General features: G+C 36.5%; 1 protein-coding gene across 1 annotated transcript in view; it reads right to left on the bottom strand.

Moving 5' to 3' along the window:
• LOC145665148 (uncharacterized) overlaps positions 1–15524 on the bottom strand; it is a 57029-nt gene that overhangs the window by 21681 nt on the left and 19824 nt on the right. The window contains exon 5 of the mRNA XM_081732428.1: positions 8955–9045. Within this exon, the coding sequence (XP_081588554.1) occupies positions 8955–9045 (91 nt within the window). The remainder of the gene's footprint in view (positions 1–8954; positions 9046–15524) is intronic.

Genomic DNA, 15524 nt, shown 5'->3' with positions numbered 1-15524 from the left:
ACCTGGCTCAGTTTCGCACTCTAACAGTCATTTGTTTTTATGTCGTCACTTGGGACATATATCTGTCATGTTCTAGGTATGTCCTTTAGGTACATATTGTTTCAGATACCCTAACAGCACAAGATGTGCTAGGTATTCGCCATTTAGGTGTTCTAAATTCATCTCCCACATTTGATGCATTTGTTGCTTCTTTTTCTAAGCGATTGTGTACTAGAAGCAACAAACACATCAAATTCATTAGATGGTAACTGTCGCCGATCATTTGAAAGTGAATATAGAAGAACCATGAAATAAAGTAAATAGACACTCGTCATTTTGTTATAAAATTACATGGCGAGTAGATTTTATCTGATCCCAAACGGTTATCGTCGAATATATGCGATTAAAGGAGCACTCTGATTAGCCAAATTCAAAAAACCACAATAATTTATCCCTCTACAAGCGACATTATCTTCATTGCCTCCGTGGCCAATTCAGTAGAGCACACGGCTAGTAATCCAAAGGTTGGTGGTCACCGAAGACACCCACAGGAAGAAGGTGAAACGCAAAACAATGAACTAGGTGAATCATATGTAGTGTTCTTTGGTCACATACATATTTCTGTATCACAATGTGAATATTTATATTGTACATATATTTCTTTGTTTACTCGAGTTAACCAATATTTTCTCGCCTAGTAAACAGCAATCTCTATGACTCTTTTAATATAATGAATGTATTGGATGTGTGTTACTGAGCTTATGTATAAGTATCGCAAGTTTAAGTGTTGCAGACTTTTTTCAATTTCTCCAAATATTAAATTTTCCCTCCTTTTTAAATTACTTTCACATTGTTTTACTCCCATTGTGTTTGGGATATCTCTTTGAGTTTTTAATATAGCACACCTGAATGTATGAGATATCGGTTACTGAGCTTATGTTTGCGTAGCGTGACTGTCAGTGTTGCAAACGTCTCTAAATTTCTTCAAAAGACCAGTTTTTCCCAGTTTTTCCATTTTTCTTCTTCTTCTTCTACACATTGAGCGCGATGCGTAATAAATATTTACCGTTGGAATGTGTGTTCCATGCCCTTTCCAACGAGGTATCATTTGTTATTCTGGGATAGTTAGAAAAGGAGTAGAGAGGCTTCAAACCTGTCCTTCTGCGATTTCCTTAAAATTTTAACCAAAATCTGAGGGTGCAGGACCAAAATTAAGATCAGATTCGTTTTCAGCAGCTCAAAAACTATAAAGAACACCTGCTTTCATACAGAAAAATTTTTTGAAGTTGAATTTTGTCATAATTGTCATAATTGGCCATAATTACACTAATAGTGAAACACTAACGAAATAGTTAGTATTTATAGAAGCACTAAAATGGCACTATTTTTTCGTTAGTGCTTAAAGTGTGGGTGTGAAGTTCACGCTGACCCCGAAAGGTGTTTTTACTTGTAACACCTACACTAATGAAGCACTAACGTTAGGTGTTGGCACACTTAAGAAGCACTAGTGATGCGCTAACAAATGGCATCATTTTTTCATTAGTGCTTGAAGTGGCTGTGGTAGCGTGAACTTTTCCCCGAAAAAGTTTTTACTTGTAGCACATACACTAATGAAGCACTAACGACGTCCGTGAACTTGGCCCCCATATGACACACTAATGATAATTTTAGTGTCAATTGCTAGTACATCATTAGTGCTTCTTAGTGCATCAATGCCTAACGTTAGTGCTTCATTAGTATAGGTGCTACAAATAAAAACCTTTTGGGGGGCCAAATTCACGCTGCCACAGCCATTTCAAACACTAAGAAAAAATTAGTGTCATTCGTTTGTGCTTCCTACTGCACCAACACCTAACGTTAGAGCTTCATTAGTGTAGGTGCTACTAGTTGAACTTGGCTCCCGCTTCAAGCACTAACGAAAAATAAGTGCAATTCGTTAATGCATCGTTAGTGCTTCTAGAAAACACTCATAGTTTCGTTAATGCTTAACTATTGATGTAGATATGGCTAATTACATGTCAGGAAATTCCCATAAGAAATTCATGGGGAATTTTTTATTGTGTCAAATTTCCACCAAAGTCAAAAGCAATAATGGCCTCTTCTAAAGCGATTGTTAGTGCATCGTTAGTGTTTCTTAGTGCACCAACACATGTCGTCTTTACTAGGTTCTATTTGTATACAGTGAAACCTGTCAACTTGGCCACCTCTCTAAGTTGGCCACCTGCTTATCTTGGCCTAGTTCGTCTTGAACCTGCATTTCCCATAAGAAATTCGTTACTTACTACTCTATAAGTTGGCCACCTGTCTATCTTGGAAGTTGGCCACACTGAAGCAAGTTTACCCTATGATGATAATGATAAATTTACCTGTGTATCTTGGCCACGAAAAATACAGTTTTGTTATTATTCTTAACTCTTTCGAATTCCCATATGAGAGGCAGATGTTCTGTATTTGTGACAGGACACAAAGAAGCATAGATTCGCACGATTTGTTGTTGGAAGTCAATGGCCAGAACACTACCCTCATAGGGTGTTGAAGGAAGATGTGAATAAGAAAAAGCACGTACAGGAATTCAGAAAATGGTTGTACGTATTTGTTTACACTGTCTGTTTTGGTAAAACCATTAGCTATATCGGCTCCTTTCATCAGTGGGAAGCTTTAGTAATTCCGGAAAATTCTCAAGGTTAAAGCTCAATTGTTATTTATTGGCACCTGACTGCATGTCAAAAGGTAGCGGAGGTTTTGAGATATGAATTCCCTTAAGATTTTCTCAAAACATCTTTTGCTCCAAAGGAAACACTTCTATGTTATTAACAAGAGGTAGTTAACTACAATATTAGAATGTGCATATCTGCCAAAAAGAATAAAGCAAATGTGTCTAGAATGAACCACCATTCAGTAACAACTGAAAATAAGTCATATAAATTGCATATGAATTTCTCAATTTATAACTTAGCTTTTCTTGTTTTCAATCTGAATAACTCAGTGTGCTATAATATCAATTTCAATAAACTGCTTACATACACTTCTATTTCATGGTTGTTTGTGTTATTGTGTTTTCAATCCGAATAATCTGATGTACCAGACTAATTTTCAGGAAGAGAAAGGTATGCATATATAATAAACATACTATCACGAGCGCCGATCCTGGGGGGACCGAGGGGCCCCCCAAGCTCATGTGGCCCCTATTTTATTTATGAGTATACAATATTTGGTATAATTTGAGTGTAATTTGTCTTAAAATCTTCATATATATACCTTCTGCATCTGAATGGACCCCCCAAATTTACAGAGAAATCGGCGCTCTCGCATACTATAGTAATATTTTCTAGTACTTATATTGTTATGATTAGTATACTATATATACATTATTTATAAGTAGTTGTCGTGCCACTGCTTATTAAAATTTTACAATTAAGTAATACTAAAAAATACTATTCTAAAAATACACAAATCACACGTATTTTCTGTAAGTTGGCCACTTGTCTAAGTTGGCCACTTTTCGATGGAACCGATGGTGGCCAACATAGACAGGTTCCACTGTATTTGCATTTCTTATTGGAGGAATTAATACAAATATATCTCTTACTTGTGTTTTCTCATGTTCGTGATGTTAATTGCATGTTTATTTTATTTTTTCCTTTTGTTGTGTGTTTCAATATTTATAAAGCTTGTAATTATGTAAGCCTATTGTAAATGGGAATATTCTTTTCCTGTAATAGGTGTCCAATAAATAAATAAACGTTATTGCTTCATTAAAGTAGGTGCTACAAGTAAGAAACTTTTGGGGACCAGCGTGAAGTTGGCGCCCCCACTTTAGCGAAAAAATAGTGCTGTTCGTTAGTGCATCGTTAGTGCTTCTAGAAAACACTATCAATTTTGTTCGAATAGAGAAGAAACTTTGGGAATCCTAGCAAACAAATTCTTTCCTAAAGATCAACAAATGACTGATACAGCAAGCAACACAGAACTAAGAAATAAGAAGTTTTAAAGAAACATGGGTAACATACCAGAAGAAGACTGGGTAACGAATGAGGAAATAGAGAAGATTATTAAAAAATTAAAAAAATAAAAAGCACCAGGAATAGATGGCTTAACAAAATGAAATTATAAAAAGGCTAAAGATATATGGACACCATACAATGTTTTCCAGACTCCTGGAAGATATCAAAATTAAGTATTTTGTTCAAAGGATCAGACAGAGATGCATCGGAAGTTGGCTCCTATAGACCTATTTGCCTCTTTAAAAAAACATTTCAAAAATTTTTGAAAGAATCATTTTGAATAGAATACAAAAGTATAGAAATGTTAAAGAAGATCTACTACAATACGGTTTCAGATCTGGGAAGTCAACGGAAGATGCAATTAATCGATTAGTACACAATGTAAAAGAAAAAAGATATGCAAATAAATATGCACTAGTCCTTTTTATAGATATAGAAGGAGTTTTTGATAACCTTTGGTTTCCTTCCTTATTGAATAATATTAGAAAATTGGCACTACCTGACTATTTAACAAATATAATAAGGAGTTATTTGCTAAACAGAAAAATCATGATTCCAAATAAAGAAGGGGACTTAGAAATCACTGCAGAAAAAGGATGCCCACAAGGTTCGATTATGGGACCAACACTTTGGGATATTGAATTGCAGCCTTGCTTAGAGCAGTTAGATAAAATGAAAGAAGTAGATCTAGTAGTGGCATTCGCTGATGACGTTGCAATAACGACTACTGGTAACAGCCGTAGAGAATGAGAACAAAATACGAATAGCATAATAGAAATATTGGAAAAATGGAGTAAGGAAAGTAAACCAAAAATTTCTCCTACTAAAACTAAATATTTAATTTTTGGGACACAGTTGAATTAAATTGAATGGTAAAACAATAGGTAGAGAACAGAAAATTAGGTATATTGGATTATTATTAGTTGATAAATTAAATTTTGATGCACATATAAAATATATAGCAAAAATAAGAAATAATATTGGAAATAAGCTAATAACGATTGCAAAAAATAAATATAGATTACCTTTAAAAATAATCAAACTATATCAGGAAACAATACTAGCGGCCGCAATGGCATATGCTTCAAATGTATGGATCGAAAGAACCTTACAAAATAAAATCTACAAAAATAGAATAAATAGACCACAAAGGAACTTATTGATTAGGCTAAGTGGAGCATTTTCAACTACATCTCATAGTGCATTATGTATAATACAGGGCAGCAAATTATTGGTTAAGAAAAGGAAATAATGAGAAAATTAGAGAAATATTTGACAAAGAATTAAAAGACAAAAATGAAATAAATAGCCATATTATACAGACATGGAATAAAGAATGGCAAAAATACGACGGATCACACAGGGTGCATCAAATTTTTCCAAATGTAGATGATAGATTACAGATAGGACATTTAAACCCAACCTTCGGAATGATTCATTTCTTAACAGGGCACGGACCTTTCGATGAATTTCTTCACAAAATAAATGCAAGACAAACTCCAAATTGTGACTGCGGGGAAATTGGCACTCTGAGCACCACATAATGTGGTGCCCAATACTAAAAGATACTCTGAGATTAAAAGAAAATTTACGAGGGCAACCCCTACAGGAAATTTTAATGAATAAAGAAGGTTGTGAGGAACTAAGGAAACTTACAAATGAGTATTCTGAACTAAGGAAACAAACCTACATAAGGAGACGAGAGTGAGTGGAAAGTGTGAAAGAAAAAAGGAATGGATGAGGGGTTCCCGGACCGGGTAAAAGACTCCAGGATTGGAAACACTGAAAAAACGTGTATTCCACCGGAAACAGGAATGTGTGACTAGCACCTCCAGCCTAGGGACTGGACAGGAATTCCGGTGCGATGTGAAGTGTGAGACGTGGGTGAGTGAATGTTCTTGTGGTGGCGGGTCCTTGGAGGGGAAGTGAAGTGGAAATAGGGGGCTACCGCTCTGGCCTTGAGTAAAATTGGCGAAGATGGTTTTGGGATACAACGGACCGGGGTTCACACTAAGTGCTCCGAGTGGACCCTGGACCCAGACCATTAGGAACCGATGAGAACACTCAAAAACACTTTGCAAGCGGTAGAAAAAATTATGATAAGGCCAGTAATAAACAAAGAAAATATTAATTTAGTAAATAAAACAGGTGACAAATCAGTAAGCACAACACTAAAATACAGGAGAGAAAACCTGAGTGAAATTAAGTACAACATACAGGGAAAACCAAGAAATGAAAGTGGAATAAATTAGTGAATTTAGTGTTGAAGCATTAGTGACAATAACAGTACTAGTAGAAAGTATTGCTTCCAAAGTATTAGTGATAGTGAAAAGTGTAAGTTTAAGTGAAAATATTAGTGGAAATAATGTATTAGTGAAATTATAGTGTTAGTGAAAAAGTTTTTCAGGTGAAAAACCAAGTAGTGCAAAATACCGCACAGAAGAGAAACAAAAAAAAATACAGGGGAAAGCCATAAACATACAGGAAAAACCCATCACAAGAAGAAAGAAGAAAAGAAGATGATGCCGAAGAGACAATCACACACTGACATAGAAACAAAACAAACATAACACACACAGAAATATACACCAACCATAAGACATAATTTAGAGTTAAGCTTTTGTTGATTTTTGTTAGTTTATTTTTATTTCTCTATTTTCTGTTCAGTTTTGTTGTTAATTTCCCTTGCTAGTTTTTCAGCACCTTCCCCTCCAATTCCTTTTCCTTTCCCATTTTTTCCCTTTATTTTTTCATTTTTTCAAATAAAGAAAAATATACAATATGAACCATTCGCAATGATGATAACTCGTCGGTTTTTGACAGGGATGGCCAGAACCGGTTCCTGGTGGAACCGGTTTTCGGGTCTGAACGGATCCGATTCTAGAAGATCCGGTTCCGGAACCGGTTTTTCGGATCCATGTCTGGAACCGGTTCTTCGGATGCAGGTCTGGAACCGGTTCTCAAAACCAGATCTCCAAGAACCGGTTCCGCTGAAACCGAAACTTTCTGACCATCCCTACGCTAAACCCGAGCTGCTGGCAGGCTGTGAACAGTGTGCTAGATGAATTGGTGAAAGCGACAGGCAGGCGCCTAGGCGGTGGCCGCTTGTCTCATTTGGCTAAATAAACTGGGTAACTGGTAAACTCATTGGCTAAACAGGCAAACTGGCCAACTTATTTGGCTAAACATCCACTGGAGGACCAAATTTTTTTTCTGGGGAACACAAGCGGGTCTGGGTGGGGAGGGCACAAGCGCATGGTCCTTTTTGCAGTGTTTTGAAGGTGAACTTTGTGCCTCCTTTACGGGTCTTTGGGGGCTTTCAAATCCAGGTATGGAACCGGTTCTGAAAACCGGATCTCCGAGAACCGGTTCCTCGTGGAACCGGTTCCGCCGGAACCGGAACTTTGTGGCCATCCCTAGTTTTTGAATGCTCAAGGTAACCGACTGAGAATACACGCGGCTGAGCGAATGATAAAAAAAAAAAGTGCTTTACTATTAGCGTTGTTATGGGCAGTTACATGTCACGAAACTCACATAAGAAATAAGGAGGATTTTCATTGTGTTTCCGCCAAATTAAAAAGATCTCTTCTAGTGCATCGTTAGTGCTTCTTAGTGCACAAACCTCTAACGTTAGTGCTTCATTAATGTAGGTGGTACAAGTAAAATATTTTTGGTGGTCAGCGTGAACTCGCCCCCACTTCAAGCACTAACAAAATAATTAGTGCATTCATTAGTCCATCGTTAGGGCTTCTAGAAAACACTGACAGTTTGTATGAAATTTGATATTTTTGAAGTTTGCCCCACCAAAAATTTTGAATAAATCCCAAAATGTGGTAATAGGAACGTTAGTGCTTTAATGCCTTTAAGTGCACTAACGGTGCACTAACGATTGCCTTTAACTACAAGTTTCTACGTTAATTTGTATAGATTTTGATATTTCTGAAGTTGGTTACCACCACCAAAAGTCTTGAGTAAATTCCAAAATATGGTAGCACTAATGTTAGTGCTTAGTGCGTTTCAGTGGACTAACGATGCGCTAACGATTGCCGTTAACCCCATGTTTTTACGTCAATTTGTATGGAGTTTGATATTTCTGAAGTTAATCCCCACCAAAAATCTTGAATAAATCTCAAAATATGGTAGCATTACGGTTAGTGCTTAGTACGTTTCAGTGCATTAACGATGTACTAACGATTGCCATTAACCCCATTTTTCTACTTCAATTTGTATAGATTTTGTTGTTTCTGAAGTTGCCCCCCCCCACCAAAAATCTTGAATAAATCTCAAAATGTGGTAGCACTAATGTTAGTGCTTAGTGCGTTTATGTGCACTAATAATGTAGTAACGATTGCTGTTAATTCCATGTTTTTACGTCAATTTGTATGGAATTTGATATTTCTGAAGTTGGCCCCACACCAAAAATCTCCAATAACTCGTAAATTCTCACAGCACTAACGTTAGTTCTTAGTGCACTAACATGCACTAACGATGTGCGACGTTTGGTGTAATTTGGGAGAGGTGGGGGGCCAACTTGAGACACGTTCATTAAAGTATATAGTAAAGAGGATAAGAACGATCATGTCTAACTAGCCTTGGGTAGATTACATGTTGCTATTTTCTGAAATCAGAATTTTATGTTCTTCAAAATTTGTTGCCATTAATATTTCAGAAATTTGTTGTGGTCTTAGATGGTACCGCTTCTGATAAATCCCTTCTACATTCTGTCATTTTATCGAGTGTAGGCTTGTTGAAATCTGAAATGGTTTGATTATTCGGCGTCTTCGGCTTTTATTTTTCTTTTGTTTTAATAAAATACGAAACTTTAGGAAGAGGAAAGGGTAAAAGTGAGGAGGAATGCGGGGTATGTCATTTCCTAACTTCCATAAAATATCTATTAACTATATCAAAATTAGTTAATGAAACAAAGAAATTGTCTATACGTATTTTGAAACATTAGAGCTTTATACTTACGAGATGGAGATCCGAGAAGAAGTAATTTAAATCTGTAACCGTTGATAGTGTTCGTGCACACAAAGAATGCTTCAAGAGGTATTTCTTCAATCTAGGGTTAAAAAGAAAAATATACAGTATATTCTTATAGATTTTAAAATAGAAAATTAATCATAAAAGAATTTCTATCGAAATATTTGCAATAAGCAAAAAAGAGTTGAACACACTTGCTTTTCATCGTTATCAATTACAGAAATTGATGACGTTAAGAGTCTTCATCCCGGCGAAATTAAAATACTGCTAATTTTACATTAATTATGTGATATCTTCAAATAGATAAAAGATAAACGAAATGTGGAACAAGAGCGCCCTAGACAATATCATTGTACATGAGAAACCGTTATCACGACTCACTCATCTGCTTTCGATTTCGAGCCATTTTGAAAATCGGCATTTATTTTCGCGTTTCTAAACAGCTGAAAACATAAAGCCACTAAGTGACTTGTGATAACGGTACCTCACGCAAAATAATATTGTCTAGGGCGCTCTTGTTTCACATTTCAATTATCTTTTATCTATTTGAAGATATCACATAAATACTGTAAAATTAGCGGTATTTTAATTTCGCCGGAATGAAGATTCTTAAGCTATTGAGACGTGTTTTAAATTATTAAGTTAGCAATTATGATGTTACTTCTTTTCTTACAGCGCCAGATTCATCTAGACTACCCACGGCCGGATTAAGGGAGGGACTTAGGTGGGTCTTCAGATGGACAGGGACCTCCACTCTGATCAAAATTTCAACTGGCTGTCTAAAAAAGAATCATGAAGATACAATCATCATAATAAAATAAAATAAGACCAAAAATATGAAACATATCCCTACTATATGGATACGTTTCCTACTATTCCTATTTCCTACTATACTTTCAGAGAAAGGTATTAGATGAACTAGGTGAAGTCAGCAGGAGCCACATATTTTTTCTAGCTCCGGGCCTCCAGATAGGTTAATCTAGCCTTGTATCGTACATCACGTTTTAAGAACACATTTATTGCATTTTTTTTAAATTATCCTATGTGTAACAACAAGAGTGGGGTAGGTTTGTCTCTTCAAGGTGTGAGAAGAAAAGGGGATGTGATTACAGTTTTCAGTGTTCCACTTGCAGAACGAAAACAAAGTATCTACCATGTCATTTTTTTAAAAAATCTTTACTGTTGTCAAGGAATCCACAACTGGTTAACATCGAAAAACCTCATTGAATGACACTGCCTTTAGTGAACTGTCAACCGATGCGCCCCAGTATCAAATATGGTTGAGCCAAGTTGGCAAATGGTTGGCGAATTGAAGGAAATAATTCTCGAAAAACGTTGGCCCAATAATAACTTGCAAATGATAATATGCGAAATATCCTATGAAGAGTCAATAAACAAGATTCCCGTCTCATACAAATTAAGTACCGTAACATTTTAAAACGCAGCCAAATACTTGTCTTTCTGATTCAACGATTGGTAAGTTATCCAATGATTACGGTATCCTGTACATAGGTTCAATAGGTTTTGCTATTACGGTTTCTTCCACACAATACATCACTAAGAAATTATTCAATTAACATACAAATAGGGCTTATATATGTGTTGTAGCACTAAATGCTTATCAGACTGCTTGTCGAGAAGTAAAGTAAATTCGAGAAGTAAAGTAAATCTTGCGATCTGTAAGTAAAAGACAAGTGAGTTTCGCTTCACGGTTTGGAACTACAATAGACTTCCAAATTATACGAATTCAATATTTAAACTTGAAGTAGTACTCTATAATTAAGGTTACAAGAGAGTGATAAAATCAAAGATAGAACATGGTTCTTGGACACTGAATCTATCAAAAAGCCATTACTGTTCTTCTTCTAAGCGATAAAGGTTAAAACAATTTTCAACCTCTTCCGATTTGAATAGATGGTTAAGGGAGAAGATAGAACCTACATTTAGGAAACAGAATCTATTGAAAAAAAAAAAAAACTCGACATCGTTATTTTGAACCACTTCTGATTGGAATAGAGGATTCGTGGAGAATATAGAACCTATTCCTGGGAAGCTGATCGTTTGCAGAATACTACTAAGCACTAGCACAACAATTAGTTACATATAAAACATTTGTTAATTATATATGAATTCCTGTAATTAATTGGCAAACTTCTGACCACAATATCACTTTATTGATTCACACACACGTCCAGTAAGTTGTTAGTGGGATAAAATTTGCTTCCAAATTTATTAAATCATGGGGAGATTCCTTTCCCTCTTCCGTAAGATTTTGCATCCTTGGTCTGTAGTCAGTTAGCCAAGTTGATTATTTTATTAATGCGTATATTTCATGCTTGGCTTCGGGTTTCGACTCAGAATTTCTGTTTTCAGTCTACGACTTCATGTTGTGAAGTGTTTATAAAACAATGAATTTATCTCTTCCTGTTCTTGCACTTAATAAAAAACATTAGGTTGTCATGTACTGCACGAAGCAGGTTAAATATTTATTAATATAATTTAGTAAATATGTGATATTTTAATTGTGAAATTTATATTTTATACTCGTACAATGCTGCGATCATATCAGTAACGTGCAAGAGTAGCAAAACATAAATTCATTAACGCGTAAATACAGTCAATGATATAGTCAACATTGATTAATATATTGAGCTCATATTGGACATTTTTGTAACGATTCTGCTTTCTCAAGAGCTCCACCGTGGCTATATGAATAGCCAGGCCCGTATTTATATATTGTGCGCCCCTGTGCTCTAAATAATTTGCCACCCTTCCCACTCTCCCTGAAAATGACCAATATTAGATTTAATTTATAGTTTTTGGGGTCACTGAAATGAATAGTAACAGTTTTAATCAAATTCAACTTCAAGGTCATACTCCATTCCCCGGGGAGGGGGCGAGATTTTATAAGTAATCGAAAACGATAGATATTAGTGTTGAATTCATAGTTTTCCAGATCGATGAGTTCAATGGTATCAGTTTTCATGATGTCAAAGTTCATCCTCACCCGTTTGGGTCGGGGTGGGAGAGGATGGCTTTTTTAAAAATAATCAGTTAAGCTAGCTAATTAGTAACTACTGTAATTAGAGCGAATTGAACACATTAACATATTTTCTCGTGCTTGCGTGGGACTCTGAGGGTTGCTAGTTTTAAATATTACTTTATTGTGAATCTTAAAAAAAAATCCTGAGGGCCGCGGTGGCTTAATGGTAGAGCGTTCATCTCTGGTGCCAAGGGTCCTAGGTTCAATCCCAGCTCGCGCCAAATGAGCTTTGTGGTGGACAAACAACGTGTAAGTGGGTTTCCTAGGGTTTCTCGCGTTTACCCCCACTTTCTTCACTCCATCATTTCGTTCATCATCACCATCTCCTTTACCCCTTTTTAACCGTGGAACGTAAAACTTAAAGATTTCATTTCATTTAATTTTAAAAAATCCAAAAAATTCCCCCCTCCCCCCCGTTAATTCTCCACCCTGTGCTTGAGCACAGAATAGCACATACTATGAATAGCATACACGCTTTCTACGTTGAAATCCGGATTCAATTATCGAAAGTTCATAAGATTCGGATCTCAAGATATAGGTGTCTGTTTTATATACTCTTGCTGCTGAAAGCAGGGGTGCCCACAAGGGGGGTCTATGACGCAAACCGCGTCATTGAAATATTTGGGGGGTTAAAATCTATTTAAATATGTTTGAAGGGAATGTACAAATTAATCGAAAAGAATATTTTATTTTCATGGAAGAATACCTACGGATAACACAATGCATAATTTTTTTCTTCTGTCCTTTAACCACGATACTGACCATTTTGGTTAATGGTTGAAACGGTTTTAAGGTTTTCAGTTGCATTCCTTAGCTGAAAATCATCTTGTCTACGCCACTTCAATCTGCACTTTTTCTGAACTTTATTACATTAGGGGATATTTACGAATTTTTTAAAAATTAGCTGATAGTTTAATTTCGATGTCGAAAGCCCTGTTAATTAAGTAACTAATCATCCAACTTTAGCTTGAAGTTCACGTGTGTTTTGTCCAGAGTTTGGAATATGGAAAGTGGTATTTAGATAGCAGATCCTAGACCAGTCATTACTCGTGTCCATGTTTAACCAGTCATCAATCCTCTTTGATTAAAGCGTTGGTTTGATTTATATTCTATATGCGTTAAAATTCGTCGCATCAGACCAGGTTGATATTTGAATTAGTCGGTTATAGTGGCTTCTTTATGTAACAGCATTTTAAATGTTTTATAGTGACGACAACTTCCACGTATCAGTAGCCTCAGATAAGATATTTGTTATCCTGGCCCGCTATTTTGAAACTGTTTCAGGATTTATTTTTTACTTTTGGCATAATGTAGTTGAGCCTGAATTTTAGCCAGTGTTCTTTGGATTTTGCTTGCTGAGAACTGTTTGTGGGTCGCAGGAAGAATTTTGTATTTGAACTTAAAATTATGGATAGTAGAACAGACGATTTGGCAAGAGAAAGTGTTTGTATATACATAACATTTAAATTTGAATTGTCATAATTATACGATCAGGCTGGGAAGGGGGGGGGGGGTAAGTCAGACAGTTGGGGGGTGCGTCATGAACATAAGGGGCGGCACCACTGCTGAAAGGGGCGTAAAAACTTCAAACTAACTGAATCTATCTGCTCAAAAAACAGATGCGGTAATTGAGTCACAAATCCCAGAAAGGCCGATCTCTGAGATCTGTCCTTTCACGGACCTAGGCTACCAATATCACATTGACAATTCCCATGTTGTTTGATCCTGTTTTCCCACCTCTCAGGCTTGGTTCTATTGCTGTTGCTACGTACCTATGTAAAATAACTAAAATATTTTGGTTCAGTCCAGCAGTGCACCTAGAATTTCTTCGTCGCTATTTATGATTAGCGTACGCGCCTTTGCCGCGGGACATCCGGGTTCGATTCCCGGAGGGAGCACATGTGATTCGTATTCCACATTAAGTTGAAATCTATGTCTGGTATATAATCAGTGTTAAACAGAACGCTCAACTCCAAATCAACAACAACAGTAGCGAACTCAGAATTTCATCAAGAGGGTTCAAGCTCCCAATTACTATCGTTTCAGGATTTTGTATACATACTTTAATGTGATAAATTATTACTTGTATAATAATAATAATAATAATAATAATAATAATAATAATAATAATAATAATAATAATAATAATAATAATAATAATAATAATAATAATAATAATAATAATAATAATAATAATAATTATTATTATTATTATTATTATTATTATTATTATTATTATTATTATTATTATTATTATTATTATTATTATTATTTGGTCTAGGAATTAATTCGTGCGGGTGGACAAGAGATGGCGCAACGAACGGAGCGTCCCACAGTTCCGTGTATCCACACATGTGTTGCAAACCCCTGTCATCGCGTATCGTTCGTAGTATAGGGCAGTGGATTAAAGCGTCAACAACACCAGTTTGTAGTTAAGTGAACATGGCGCAATTTGTGCCTGATAAAGTGTTTTTGCGGGGTGTCCTGCTGCATTACTTTAACATGCAGAAAAGTGCGACTGAAAGTCATCGTATTTTGGTGGAAGTGTATGGTGACCATGCTCTAGCTGAGCGAACGTGTCAGAAGTGCTTTGCACGGTTTAGAAGTGGTGATTTCGGCTTGGCAGACCAAGAGCGAGCTGGACAGCCAAAAAAATTTCAAGACGAAGAATTGACAGCATTGCTCGAGCAGGATTCGTGTCAAACGCAGGAACAACTTGCAGCAGCATTAGGCGTTGATCAAACAACAGTCTCCAAACGCTTGAAAGCCATGGGAATGATTCAAAAGATGTCACATTGGGTTCCACATGAATTGAAAGACAGAGACGTTGAAAGACGAAAAACCATTTGCGAATTGCTGCTTCAACGACAGAGCAGAAAGGGGTTTCTGCATCAAATTATTACGGGTGATGAGAAGTGGATTCATTACGAGAACCCTAAACGAAAAAAAGGCCTGGGTGAAACCAGGTGAACCAGGTCCATCACAACCAAAACGAGATATTCACTGTGTAAAGGTTATGCTGTGCATATGGTGGGATATGAAAGGTGTGGTGTACTATGAGCTGCTGCAACCGGGTGAAACTATGAATGGAGAACGTTATCGACGACAATTAATGCGTTTGAAGCAAGCTCTGGCCAGAACACGACCAGAATGGGAGAACAGACATGATAAACTTATTGTTCAACATGATAACGCTCGCCCACATGTCGCAAAACCGGTCAAAACCTATTTAGAAAACGTCGGATGGGAAGTTTTACCCCACCCGCCGTATTCACCAGACGTTGCTCCTTCGGACTACTACTTGTTCGATTGCATCAACAACGATTTGATTGGACAGCGGTTTACTTCTTCAGAAGATATCGAAACATGGGTCTCTGACTGGATCGCTTCCAAGGATGAGGACTTCTTTCGCCACGGAATCCGTACATTGCCTGACAGATGGGCGAAAGTGGTGGCTAACGATGGACAATATTTTTCTTAAGGTATTTATGTATTTTGTGTTTGTACTACAGCTT

The sequence above is a fragment of the Thermobia domestica genome, chromosome 11, assembly GCF_964235325.1.
Source record: "Thermobia domestica chromosome 11, izTheDome1.hap1.1, whole genome shotgun sequence".
Classification (NCBI taxonomy): domain Eukaryota; kingdom Metazoa; phylum Arthropoda; class Insecta; order Zygentoma; family Lepismatidae; genus Thermobia; species Thermobia domestica.
The sequence above is the reverse complement of the archived record's forward strand: the minus strand, read 5'-3'. Positions and strand labels throughout refer to the sequence as shown.